The sequence below is a fragment of the Bison bison genome, unplaced genomic scaffold (assembly GCF_000754665.1).
Source record: "Bison bison bison isolate TAMUID 2011002044 unplaced genomic scaffold, Bison_UMD1.0 scf7180017864453, whole genome shotgun sequence".
Classification (NCBI taxonomy): Eukaryota; Metazoa; Chordata; class Mammalia; order Artiodactyla; family Bovidae; genus Bison; species Bison bison.
The window spans coordinates 72,838-85,801 of NW_011495015.1; the positions used below are offsets into that span (position 1 = coordinate 72,838).

General features: G+C 39.6%; 1 protein-coding gene across 1 annotated transcript in view; it reads left to right on the forward strand.

Moving 5' to 3' along the window:
• The window catches only part of FAM210A (family with sequence similarity 210, member A), a 13,185-nt gene extending 653 nt beyond the window's left edge, over positions 1-12,532 (forward strand). The window contains exons 2-4 of the mRNA XM_010859033.1: positions 5,153-5,669; positions 9,515-9,626; positions 11,711-12,532. Coding sequence (XP_010857335.1) covers positions 5,194-5,669; positions 9,515-9,626; positions 11,711-11,944 — 822 coding nt within the window. The 5' untranslated portion in view covers positions 5,153-5,193 and the 3' untranslated portion in view covers positions 11,945-12,532. The remainder of the gene's footprint in view (positions 1-5,152; positions 5,670-9,514; positions 9,627-11,710) is intronic.
• The last annotated feature ends 432 nt before the right edge of the window (positions 12,533-12,964 follow it).

Genomic DNA, 12,964 nt, shown 5'->3' on the forward strand with positions numbered 1-12,964 from the left:
TGTGGACTAAGATGGTTGACGCGTTGCGCCTCAGCACTTCCCACCGAGATGGTGTAAAGACGTGATCAGAAATATGTCTTCGATTCTTCGTTACCAAACTTGAGCCCTTTAAAAGCAGCTGTGGAAACAGGTGTGCTGGCCTGCATACCTGTCAGTAGGCGCAGTTACAGCAGCCGGTAGACTTCGCTTGGGGGAAAGCAAGCAGTGTCTGCAGCATGTACTTTAGAATCCAGTCACTTCTAAACTGTGGGCTTTAACCTTTCTGAGGTTGTTGACTATAAACTTTGGCCCAAGAACGAAGCCTGTTTTTAACAAATGAGGATGAGCCATCAATTTCAGATGACTGTATTTTATTATATGCAGTGAGCTAAGTTGAGAATTAACTTCAGTTCATTTTTTTTCGAAGTTGTTTTTATTATTGTACTGATGCATGCATCTTTTAGATCATTACTATCCTCATATCACAAGGTTACTTTGAGTATGTTTGAAAATACTCCATGCATAAAAAATAGACATTGATCCTTCCAAGAAAGTTTAAGCATCAAACCTAAAAATTCAACTAAACATCTTGTTTATTTTTCTACACATAAATTAGTGGCCTGCCACCGCTGACATCTGTAAAAAATCACTATGACAAACAAAATGTGTCTTTTCTTGCCTGGAGAACTCCATGGACAGAGGAGCCTGGCCTACACTCAAAGGAGTCACAAAGAATCTGACACGACTGAGCAACTAACACTTTCACTTTTTCACTTAAACTGTGATTTAAAAGTACTTGTTACTTTGCACAACACATTGGGGAAATAGGTTTTTCCACATGGCATATTCTTATTTTGATCCTTATTTTATAGTAGATTTTTTGCCCTCCACCTAAAGTTCATTTGCTCTCCAGGTAAAGCAAAGGTATAGTGCTGGAGATTGTGCTATCTACATATTCATGCATTTAGAACTGGGTAATTATGTATCCATATTTGCTGGTTCTGATGCTTAAGTTTCTTAAGAGAGTTGCTACTGTAATTTTACAGAAAATGAGTCTAATTTTGACTTAAGAAATTTTCTCATAAGATTAAAAGCCTCCTAACTGTATTATCCTGGAGAAGGCAATGGCACCCCACTCCAGTACTCTTGCCTGGAAAATCCCATGGACAGAGGAGCCTAGTGGGCTGCAGTCCATGGGGTCGCTAAGAGTTGGACACGACTCAGCAACTTCACTTTCACTTTTCCCTTTCATGCATTGGAGAAGGAAATGGCAACCCACTCCAGTGTTCTTGCCTGGAGAATCCCAGGGATGGGGAAGCCTGGTGGGCTGCCGTCTGTGGGGCCGCACGGAGTTGGACACGACTGAAGCGACTTAGCAGCAGCAGCAACTATATTATCCAGACTCCACCATGAATTGTTGTGCATAAGATATATAGGGGCCTACCTGGTGGCTCAGATGACAGAGAATCTGCCTGCAATGCAGGAGACCTGGGTTAAATTCCTGGGTTGGGAAGATCCCCGTGGAGAATGCAATGGCTACCCACTCTAGTATTCCTGCCTGGAGAATTCCATGGACAGAGGAGCCTGGCAGGATACAGTTCATGGGGTCACAAAGTCAAACACAACTGAGCGACTCACGTTTCACCCTAAGGTGAAGGGCTCTGGGTATTTATGGGATAAAGAATAAAGAAGTAGGGCACTCTGAGATGGCAGGAGGAGTGTAGAGAAAGGTGACTGGAAAGTGGTGTAAGGCAGGATATAGGTGAAATGAATTTAACGATTACTCATTGGTTTCAAGAACAGGAAGAACTCGAGGATAGTAGAGATGGAGGGAGTAAATTATTGTTTAGTCACTAAGTCATGTCTGACTCTTGTAACCCCGTGGATTGCAGCCCACCAGGCTTCTCTATCCATGGGATTTCCCAGGCAAGAATACTGGAATGGGCTGCCATTTCCTACTCCAGGGAGGGAGTAAATGAGCTAAATAAAACCATTGATGTTATTTTTCCCCACTATTGCCTGAGTAATAACTGCTTTTCTGGAAATTGAGTTAAAAGAGTAATAGCTGATAGTCTAGTAGTACCTTTTACTACCTTTATATATTCGAATTCATTTTTAACTTGTACATGATACAGTGGGATTGTTGTTATTATTTTGTTTTATAGATGAGTGGTAAGTAACTTGCCCAAGGTCATGCAGCTGGGAAGTAGTAGTGGGCTAGGTTTTGGATCCAAGCAGCCTGACTCCAAAGACCATGGTTTGTGCATGCTCAGTCATGTTCCACTCTTTGCGACCCTATGGACTGAAACCCGACAGGCTCCTCTGTTCATGGGATTTTCCAGGCAAGAATACTGGAGTGGATTGCCCTTTCCTTCTCCAGGGGATCTTCCAGACACAGGGATGGAACCAGGGTCTCTTACAACTCCTGCCTTAGCAGGCAGATTCTTTTATCACTGAGCCACGTGGAAAGCCCAGAGACTGTACTGTGCTAATGAAACAGTGCCTATTTAAGGCCAGACTGAGAACTGGAAGTTACCTGGCACATAGTAGATTTTCAGAAAATGTTTTGATATTTCTTACTGCTTGGGTTATTATGTTCAGAGAGAAAACAGCTGGATAAATGTCTTGCTAGCATGTGAACTCTAGCAAGACAGTGATCATCATTTTGTTCAGTGATTTAACCCAGGTGCCTTGAACATAGTGGGATGGTTATGGATGAATGAATCACCTAGAAAGATTTTTCAAAATCTCATTTTTTTTGAAAGGACATACAGGATTTATTTCAACCCATTTATAAGATTTCTTTATGTGCTGTTTTGATTATTTGGTCCACTCACCCAGACTGGTTTGGAATTCTCCTGTTTTGTATTAGACTTTCGTCCTTTGAGAGAAAAATGAAGTGGTAACTTGTAATCTTTCTGGTCAAAGGCAAGCAACAAATTCCATAGATACAATCCCTTAAAGTGAGAGCACTCAGAGGTGTGTAATTTTAAGGTGTCATTTCTATTGTAGGGTTGAATGTCACATTTTTTGAAACATAAAAATTGTTTTTAAAATGTAGATACAATGTTACAGTTTCCCTGGAATGATAGATACTATTCTTGGAGGTAGGAAAAAGAGGTGGTTGTAGAAGGTATGTTTCTCTAAACAGTTTTGGAAGAACTGTTCATTCCTCCAGTTCACTCAACCAAAGTGTCCCTATTGAAATTGTATTGCCTTTTTTTGAGCACATAAGATATCATTGTTTAAAAGGTTTTTACTGTAGTAGAAAGTAAAGATTTGGTTGAGAAATCTATAAGCTTGTATGTGTGGTGAGTAGCTTCGTCAACTAAACCTGGCTATGGATGGCTTCCCTGGTAGTTCATTAATAAAGAATCTGCCTGCTAAGGCAGGTAGACGTGGCTTTGATCCCTGGGTCAGAAGATCCCCTGGAGAAGAAAATGGCAAGCCAATATTCTTGCCGGGAAAAATCCCGTGAACAGAGAAGCCTGGTGGTCGCAGAGAGTTGGACAAGACTGAGCAACTTAACAAGAGATCTGGCTATCAGTTCAGTTCAGTCACTCAGTCGTGTCCGACTCTTTGCAACTCCACGGACAGCAGCACACCAGGCCTCCCTGTCCATTACCTACTCCTGGAGCTTACTCAGACTCATGTCCATAGAGTCAGTAATGCCATCCAGCCATCTCATCCTCTGTCATCCCCTTCTCCTGCCTTCAATCTTTCCCAGCATCAGGGTCTTTTCCAATGAGTCAGTTCTTTGCATCAGGTGTCCAGAGTATTGGAGTTTCAGCTTCAGCATCAGTCCTTCCAATGAATATTCAGGACTGATTTCCTTTAGGATGGACTGGTTGGATCTCCTTGCAGTCCAAGGGACTCACAGTTCAGTCTAAATTTCAAACTGAGGCATCTCAAGAAGAAAAAAAATTCTCAAGACTGTGGCATCAGTTCTTGTCTGAGTTTCCAGCCTGCAAATCTACCCTACACATATCAAATGTGTAGCCCCCACAGTTGTGTGAGCTAGTTCCTTAACATAAACATGTATCTATTTAAACAACCTTATAATAGATACCCAATAGATAGAAATATCTATCTAGATAGAGATAAGCCAAAAAATAGGTGCGTGCCTGTTAAGTCGCTTCAGTCATGTCTGACTCTGTGTGACCCTATGGACTGTAGCCTACCAGGTTTCTCTGCCCATGGGATTCTCCAGGCAAGAATATTGGACTGGGTTGCCATTTCCTCCTTTAGGGGACCTTCCCAACCCAGGAATCGAACCTGCATCTCTGTGTCTCCTGCATTGGCAGGCAGGTTCTTTACCACTAGCGCCACCTGGGAAGCCCTATAGAGATAGGTAGATAAACATCTGTTTTTTCCTGTTGTTTCAATATCTCTGGAGAACCCTTCTGATTCATATTTTGGTACTAAGAGTGATTCTAAAGGAACAGAATTGTAAGGATGAATTTTCTGAATTGGTTATGGTGTTCCTGGAATTGGTGCTCTAATCTGATTATAGACTTAAAAGCACTCTTCACTATTTTCAGTGGTAAAGAAGGCACTGTAGCCCATGATGTGATGTGACAATAGAGATATGCAAGATATCACCACTGGATACCACTACTCAGATACTTAACAAAAGACCAGGTTCTGGATGACCATGTATTAGAAGATTTAAAGCATTTTTGCCAAATAAACAAGTATAATGAGACTGATTGGTTATTCTGTTTTCAGAGAAGGGGGATGTGGAGAGTGATGAATTCAGGTCTTGAAATTCCCATCTCAAGTCCAGTCTAAGAGATAATTGCACAGAATTATGACCCCAAAACATTACAGCCCAACTCTTTTACTTCCAGATCTGATTTTCCTGTTATATTACACTACTTGTTTGTAGAATGAGAGAAGCCCTGCAGGTATCCCTTTTGTAGCAATAAAACAGCCCTGAAACCTTACCCTTCATGATGTCTGCTGCCGTGGTTTACTGTATCATATTTAAATGATGTGTTTTAATGAAATTTTAAAATTGTGGTATATTAGAACTATATACCTTAACATTAATTTCTGTGGATTTGGTAACAGTGTCTGTCTTTTAACTTCCTAATAGTTAACAATTTGTGTTTAAGTGGATTGGTTTACAATGGAAATCTATGTACAATCTAATTTTTTTTTTTTAATCTAGTGTCTATAGAAGCTGAGGTCCATCAATCTCCATTCTTCAAAATGCAATGGAATGTACCAAAGACTGTATTCCGACTGGCACATAGGACGTGCATGGAACCACATAAAGCCGGTCTTTTGGGACACTGTCAAAACATGAAGGGACCATTACTTTTGTATACCTTGGAATCCAGAGTGGTTGTGGTACAAGGCCCTCAGAAACGGTGGCTGCACTTACCCACTGCCCAGTGTGTTGCAAAGGAAAGGAAGCCATTCACTGCTGTTCAATCCCAACCAGGGGTCTTTCACCATAAACAGTGGGAGCAGGATATCTTATCCAAGAGAGTTCTGTCATCCAGTGCCACGTCCTCAGGACCTCCCTCCGAAAAAAAAGAAGACCCTGATCCGTTACAAGACAGATCTATTAGTCTTTATCAACGGTTTAAGAAAACATTTAGACAGTATGGAAAAGTTTTGATTCCAGTGCATCTAATAACTTCTGCTGTTTGGTTTGGAACATTTTACTATGCAGCCATGAAGTAAGTTTCTGCTTGATTGAGCCTGTTTTATCAGAATGTTAATTATACTAATGAAAGCCTTTAAATAGTTTTTTTAAATGCTTTAATGTCTTTAACTGATAGAGGATGACTTTTTCATAGCTGTTTTCCACATTTTAATAACACTAGCTAACATTTGCTTACTATGTACAGCAGATATTATACTAAAATTTTTGTTAACTGTATCATCTTATTTAATTCTCAGAGCAACCATATGAAATAGGTAATGTAATTATACACATCTTATTAAGTAGAGAGCAGATTAAACAAGAATAAGTCAAAATAACTTAGTTTTTCCCCAAAATAACTCAGTCTGATTTCAAATCTTAATCACTGTGCTCGTGTCCCATCAGCATCTAGGATAGCACAGAAATAAAATAACCGATTCCAAAAATTTGACAGCACCATAAGTTAGCTTTGTATTTAAATAAGATATTGCTAAAAGTGCTAATCACTGTGAAAAGAACTTATTTTGCCACATGTATGATTTTGGTTGGAAATTAGTAAGATTTTTACAAAGCCTGACTTGTATCTGTTGTAGACACAAAAATGAACAAGTTATAGACTTATACCTTAATGTTACATCTGATGAATGTCAAGGTAAAGTCTTTTGTTCTGATCGGAAGTTGATTTGTTGTGCACTTAAAACATAGAATTTCTAAATATACCTTTCTTGATAAATATTGTTACTTTCTTTTAAAGTGAGTTGTGTTATTCACATTGTTTTAGGAGCAGGAGTTTCACGTACAAGCCAGATTCCCTATGATTTCCAGTTTGTTTCTGCCACCAGCAGAACTGGGTGTGCCAGCGTGTGCCTGTTCCCTGAGTGCTGTGTGGCTTTTCTTGCTGTGGCCTGGGTGTGACCAAGCGGGCAGCGTGCTCATCATCTGCAGGCGACGAGATGCACAGTGAAGACCATTTTGATGTTTTCGGGAACTCCCCTAGTGGGTTTAGAATTATTCTATACTTTCCAAAAGACTGCTGATTTTCAGTTTGGGGTTATATTTAATGTTTGATAGGTATTAAGTATTATAAAGCTCACTTGTTGGGAAGAGCTTATCCTTTACTAAATTAAAAGATGATGGAATGGAGACTCTTCTTAGGAAACACAAGTCTAGAAATGTTTCTTTGCCAGTGTTCTAAAAAGGATTATTTTTAATCTGTGTGATGCTATTTTGTTTCTTTTAGTATCTTTCTGTGCGTTTCTGTTCTTGTTACTCAGTTACTTCCTTCTTCATTGTGTATCATTTTCTTTAACAGTTGTTCCTTTCTTTGCAGAGATTTTGTATGTGCATTTTATGGAGTTACCTTTTTGTTTATTAATGACATTTTCTGGACATGTGTAATATAGAAATCTTCAGAACTGCATGTAGTTTTTTAATGGAGCCTAAAATTGTGTACCATTTTACATAAAAATTTCATAGGCATTCATTTCTTCTATTTAATGAATGGCTTTCTACATACCAAATTTTCTTTTTGGAGCCATTGAGAATTTTTCTGATTTGGTTTTGTGACTGATGATGAGTTTCTTCCTTGTTTCTTTTGCCTTCCCTACGTTGCTTTTAATAAGCATTCAGCCTCCTGACCTGAGGGGGAGAAATTTAATTAATTGAATATGAGATTCTTATTTGGACTATTAAGAGTACTTTTTTCCCATTTATTTTTCCTTGCTTTCAGTAAAGAAGTTCTATAACCAAAAAATTAGACCCTGAAATAATCTAGTGATGTTAATTTATTAGGCTTTAAAGTCCTATCCCTCATCCACCACCACCTACCTTTGGCTTTCTGTCAGCATGGAAATTTGTTTGCCAGACCCAGCTCTATTGCCCAGCCATGACTGCTGGTCCAGTTCTGTTACAGCATCACATAGCTCAGTTACATTAGGTAGGATGTGTTGCTTTCCAGAACAGCCCTTAATGTTTTTGTTAGATCCTTAACACTTGAGAAATTAAGTCAGTTTGTTCTAAGGGAAGTCATACTTAGAAAATATTAGTGTATGTTTGAATGGCAGTAAATCTTAACTGTGTAATCTTTGAGATGATTTTATTGTAATGTTGGAGTTGTGTTAAATACAGGTTTTCGATTCAGCCAACTAGATGCTGGGTTTATCTGATTTGATTTTAGCTGATCAAAAAGTTCTCTGATCTCCTAGTATTATATTGTGAGATCAGAGAGGGACAACTTTTCCCAGTTAAATTAATTTTTAATGTTAAAAATAAACTAGGAGATTACAACCAGTATAATAATAATGAATCCAGGCTGTTCCCTTTCTTTATTATAAAGAGCAAGAATACTTGTACAGAGGAGTAACCTGTAGACCAGACCTTAACCACAAGTCAGACTCACATCAGGGATGGGACTGACTGATCCTGGGGCTCCTGCTTTGATGCTCTGACGGCGCAGAATCAGCTCTGCAGCTTTCTTGTCAGGAAACATTTACCCCAAATCTAATCATGAGCAAACAATCAGACAAATTCAAGTTGGGGGGCTGTTCTACCACATGAATGGCCCAGGAGCTTCAAAAGTCTCAGCGTCAAAAAAAGACACCCTGCCTTCCTCCTCAACAGAATATGCTGGGTAGCACTTCTGGAGAAAAACTGGAAAACACGGAGAAGATAGTGATAAGGGACATGGGACAATACAGGGAATTTTAACATTAAATAATGTACTGTTGTATTAACTATATACTATCCTATATGTTAAGTTTCCTGTGATGATTGTGCTTATGAAGGAGAAGCACAGAATGAGAACCTTGTCATTTAAGGGTGAAAGCAGAACAGCTGCAAAACTACTGGGTTGATCAGAAAGTTTGGGTTTTCTGCAATGTTTTGGAAACATTTGGCTAACCCAGTACGGATAATGAGGGAGAGAGCAGGAGAGCACAAATATGTCAGCGTGGCAAACTCAACACTCAGGGAAACTAAAAAGCAATTAGGGTTTACCAGCTAGATTAGCAGAGAAGGCAATGACACCCCACTCCAGTACTCTTGCCTGGAAAATCCCTTGGACGGAGGAGCCTGGTGGGCTGCAGTCCATGGGGTCGCTAAGAATCAGACACGACTGAGCAACTTCACTTTCACTTTTCACTTTCATGCATTGGAGAAGGACATGGCAACCCACTCCAGTGTTCTTGCCTGGAGAATCCCAGGGACGGGGGAGCCTGGTGGGCTGCCGTCTATGGGGTCGCACAGAGTTGGACACGACTGAAGCGACTTAGCAGCAGCAGCAGCTGCAGCTAGATTAGAAACTATATCTGCCTTCTCTCCCTCCCTTCAAAAATTTCTTGCAGTTTATGGTAATTGCTTCTTCAGGTGCCTTCTGAGCCTGATAGTAGAAGCATCTTTTTAGAATCATTGAAGTTTTATCAAACCCATAGAATCATTTATTCTTTGCATAATAACACAGTAAGTGATGTTATTAATATCCCTTGCTTTTATGGTAATAGTGTAGTTTGACATGTAATTTTAGAGATGAAAATTAGGTCTTAAAAGTTTGAGTTGGATCATTCTAAGTAACTAAAGATTCCAAGATCAGGTGAATGATTCTGATCCTTTTTTCTCAGGTTACCTAGTGCTATTAATTTTGCTCTGATAAATGATTCTGTTTTTTCAGTGTGCTAATGAGGGATGTCCATGAGCAGGAGCTGTGAACAGTGGGATGCTGGTGTTCATGCACGTTGTTCCTTTAGAGTGAAGTTAGAGTGTGCTTGGTGATGCAGAACTGACTTTTAAACAAAAATTTGGTTTTGATGTTTTCAGGTAATCTTTTGAAAATAATTACCCCCAAAAGTTTATATACATATAAATTACTTTCTGTTTCTTTCTTAGAGGAGTGAATGTCGTTCCTTTTCTAGAACTTATTGGGTTACCTGACAGTATAGTGAACATTCTGAAAAATTCCCAGAGTGGAAATGCACTAACAGCATATGCCCTGTTTAAGGTAGGTACTGCTGTGGGTGGATGGCGCCTCACACTGAACCTTCATAACACTCCCTGCCTGTTCCCAGGCTTACCTTTATAACTTAGTGTATTTCATCTCTTATATGTCTATTGACTAAAAGTAAAATATACATTTTTTAAGGGTAAATAAAATGATGGCTAAGGAAGAAGAGCCCTAAGAATACGTAGGTTGTTCACAGCCTTCTGTGCTGAGACACATGTGAGACTAATGAATTCCTAGCAAGCAGGTCATCTCTGACATTTCTCCTACTGATAGTACATTAATTTTCCTTAATCAGAGATCCATATGCCATCTGACATATTAGTGAAATTTAGCATTTATTTTACTGTTTATAATAGTTCATCTTCCTAGAAAGTAAAATAGTAAAGTTTAAATCAAACTGATTTCTGTGATAAACCTTAGACTTAGTTGTTGATGTTACATATATTTCATTTGTTCATTGTTTTTACAACTGTTGTCTAGATTCAGACAATGACATCTTTGTAAATAGTTTTTATACTTGTGGTTATTTTGGAAGACTCATTGTAAATTGTGGAGTTTAGCTATATTAATGTAGTTTTTCTCAACTGACAAAAAATTATGAGGTTCTTTGTAGCTTTATTCTAAGAAACCAGGTAGAAAACATTGGGAAACTAGATGTTAATTTATCTTTGTTATAAAAATACGTAGAATTATAGGTTTATAGTAGTACTTTAATCCTCATTAAAGTCCTCTGAAATACTGGATTTCTTATATGATAATTTTGACTATAGGCCTAAAGCTTAATTGCTGAGTTTTTCAACATTAAAACTTATTGAATTCATAAATTATCAATTTATGAATTTGCAGTTTGTGTAGTTTAACCTTAATAAATCTAGCTGTCCTGATGGTTTAAACCATGTCCCTAATTATAACTGTTTCTTATCCCATACTCTCATATCACAGTCTGTGTGTGTCTTCTTTTCTGAATGTCTGTTGTCTTTGCTCATGAGTGCCTAGGGGTTCAGAGTTCTGTCTTCTTGTGCTGCGTTTCCCGTGCTGGTGCTGTGCTCTGAAGGAGCATCAGTGCTCAGTGCCTGCTGGTCTGCTTAGAATTGAAACACGAGGCTGGCACGCAGGTGGGCTGATGTCAGCAGTGGCTCTACTCAGCGTTCCTCTGGGAGGAGGGAGGTGTGAATTGTCCACTTGGGGTTTCCTGTAACCTGACTTCTCAGGTAGAACAGCAGATAGGGAGGATCCTTGCCTCAGAATGTGATGCAGCCTCTGCTGTTACAGTTCTCCCTTTGAACCAATTAGTCTACTAGTTAGTTCGGGACTAACCTCTGGTCAGTTGACCTGTACTTGTCTCCTGCATGTGTGCCATTTTACCATTTGTTTGCCTCACAAAGTTCCTGGTTGGGATTCCAGACTCAGTGTGGACTGTAATGATAAAGTATCATAAAGCCTGGAGAAGTTAAAGAAAAGAGATTTACAAGTGAAACTAAACTCCATGAAGAACAAACATTTGGCTCGTGTTTGCCCCTCAGTTTGGTATAGTGTGTGCAGGTTGATAGGGTTTCTGAGAACGGAAATGCATATGCCTTTGTTGTCGGAGGGTCCTGAGCTCTCACTGATTTCCGGGCTTCTGCCCCCAGGTTCATTAGCATGTGGGGTACAAACTGTGGTGCTGCTACTGTGTATGTTCTCTGATCCTAGGTCAGTGTCTAGGTGACAGATACTTATGGAATGTTAGGAGGGAAAACCATATAGCATGTAACTGTTTTAGCCTTGTGAAGCAATAAAGTAATTGATAGTTATTACCAAGAGTTTTAATTTTACACTATTTTTGCTTATGTGTGCTCAGTAGTGTCCGACTCTTTGCGACCCCATGGACTGTGTGGCCTGCCAGGCACCTCTGTCCATGGGATTGTCTCAGCAAGAATACTGGAGTGGGTTGCCATTTCCTCCTCCAGGGGATCTTCCTGACACAGAGATGTGGAACCGGCGTCACCTGCATTGCAGGCGGAGTCTTTACCACTGAGCCAGCCAGTTTTTGCTTAAGATGGTAGTTATAATCAGTACTAAACTGTCTCGTTTTCCTGCAGATTGCAACGCCTGCGCGGTACACTGTAACTCTGGGGGGGACCTCCTTCACTGTGAAGTATCTGCGTAGCCGGGGCTATATGTCGACACCACCCCCCGTGAAGGAGTACCTGCAAGACAAGATGGAGGAAACAAAGGAGCTCCTCACAGAGAAGATGGAAGAGACAAAGGACAGACTCACTGAAAAACTGCAAGAAACCAAAGGAAAGGTTTCTCTTAAGAAAAAAGTGGAATAGGGTGCCTTATATACCAGGTTTTAGACAGTTCTTGCACTTGAACCTTTGGAGACTATGGACAAAGGTACATGCTCTTGATTTTTTTTTTTTTTTGTTAGCAGCCTAAATATAGCAGTTCTCTTGAGTTAAAGAACTGAGATAACTTTAAACATTACTAGAGAAAAAATGAACCCAGTATAAGAATTTCATGGCAGTAGCAGCATTAAGCAGTGGTCCATGTCTTCAGTCATCCTTGCTTTGGACTTAGTTGCAGCTGCTGACTCCTTGAATAGCTGGTGTGTGGCTGTAAGCAGATTTAACACTGGATCTTCATCTTTATTATTCACTGAGGCTTTAACTGTGTTCAGTTCTCAATGTGGAGACAAAGGATTATCATCAGAACTGCCTGTGAATAAGAGGATATGTAGTCCTTCTGTGAAGACTATATAATGGTTACATACCAGTTAAAATGTAGACTTCAAATGAAGAAAACTGAATGAAAGTTGAGTCATATATATGTAAATAAGATGTATGGTTACATGTAAATGAAAAATCGACCCTTTAAAAATGACTTTTACCTGAAGCTTGTCATAATCAAATTTTTAAGCATATCTGTGTGGCCATAGCACTTTGTCACCCAGCACATAAAACTCTTGTTATTCCTACATCATGTCCTCTCCAGCCGATCTCTCCGAGGAAAAGAGGAATCATTATACCTGAAGTTTATAGTGGGGATCAAATTCCCACAGCAGTGCCTGGAGCTTGTGTTCTTAGCAGTGCAGTTCTGGGAGGGTGGAGCCTTCATGTCCCTGCCATCTGGTCTCCACCTGCCAGAGTCGGGCTTGATTCCATCATGGAGTACCATTTAAGATTATAAATGCTGTTTGCTCCTTGCATTGAAACATTCTTACTTGAATATTTTAATTAATTTTTTTTAAATAGCAAAGCTATCATTAAAACCAGCTTGAAATGAAATTCAGTCATGGTCAGATGTGACAGAGTGAGTGTGATTCCTTTTGCTCTGACTGCCTTTACTCCAGT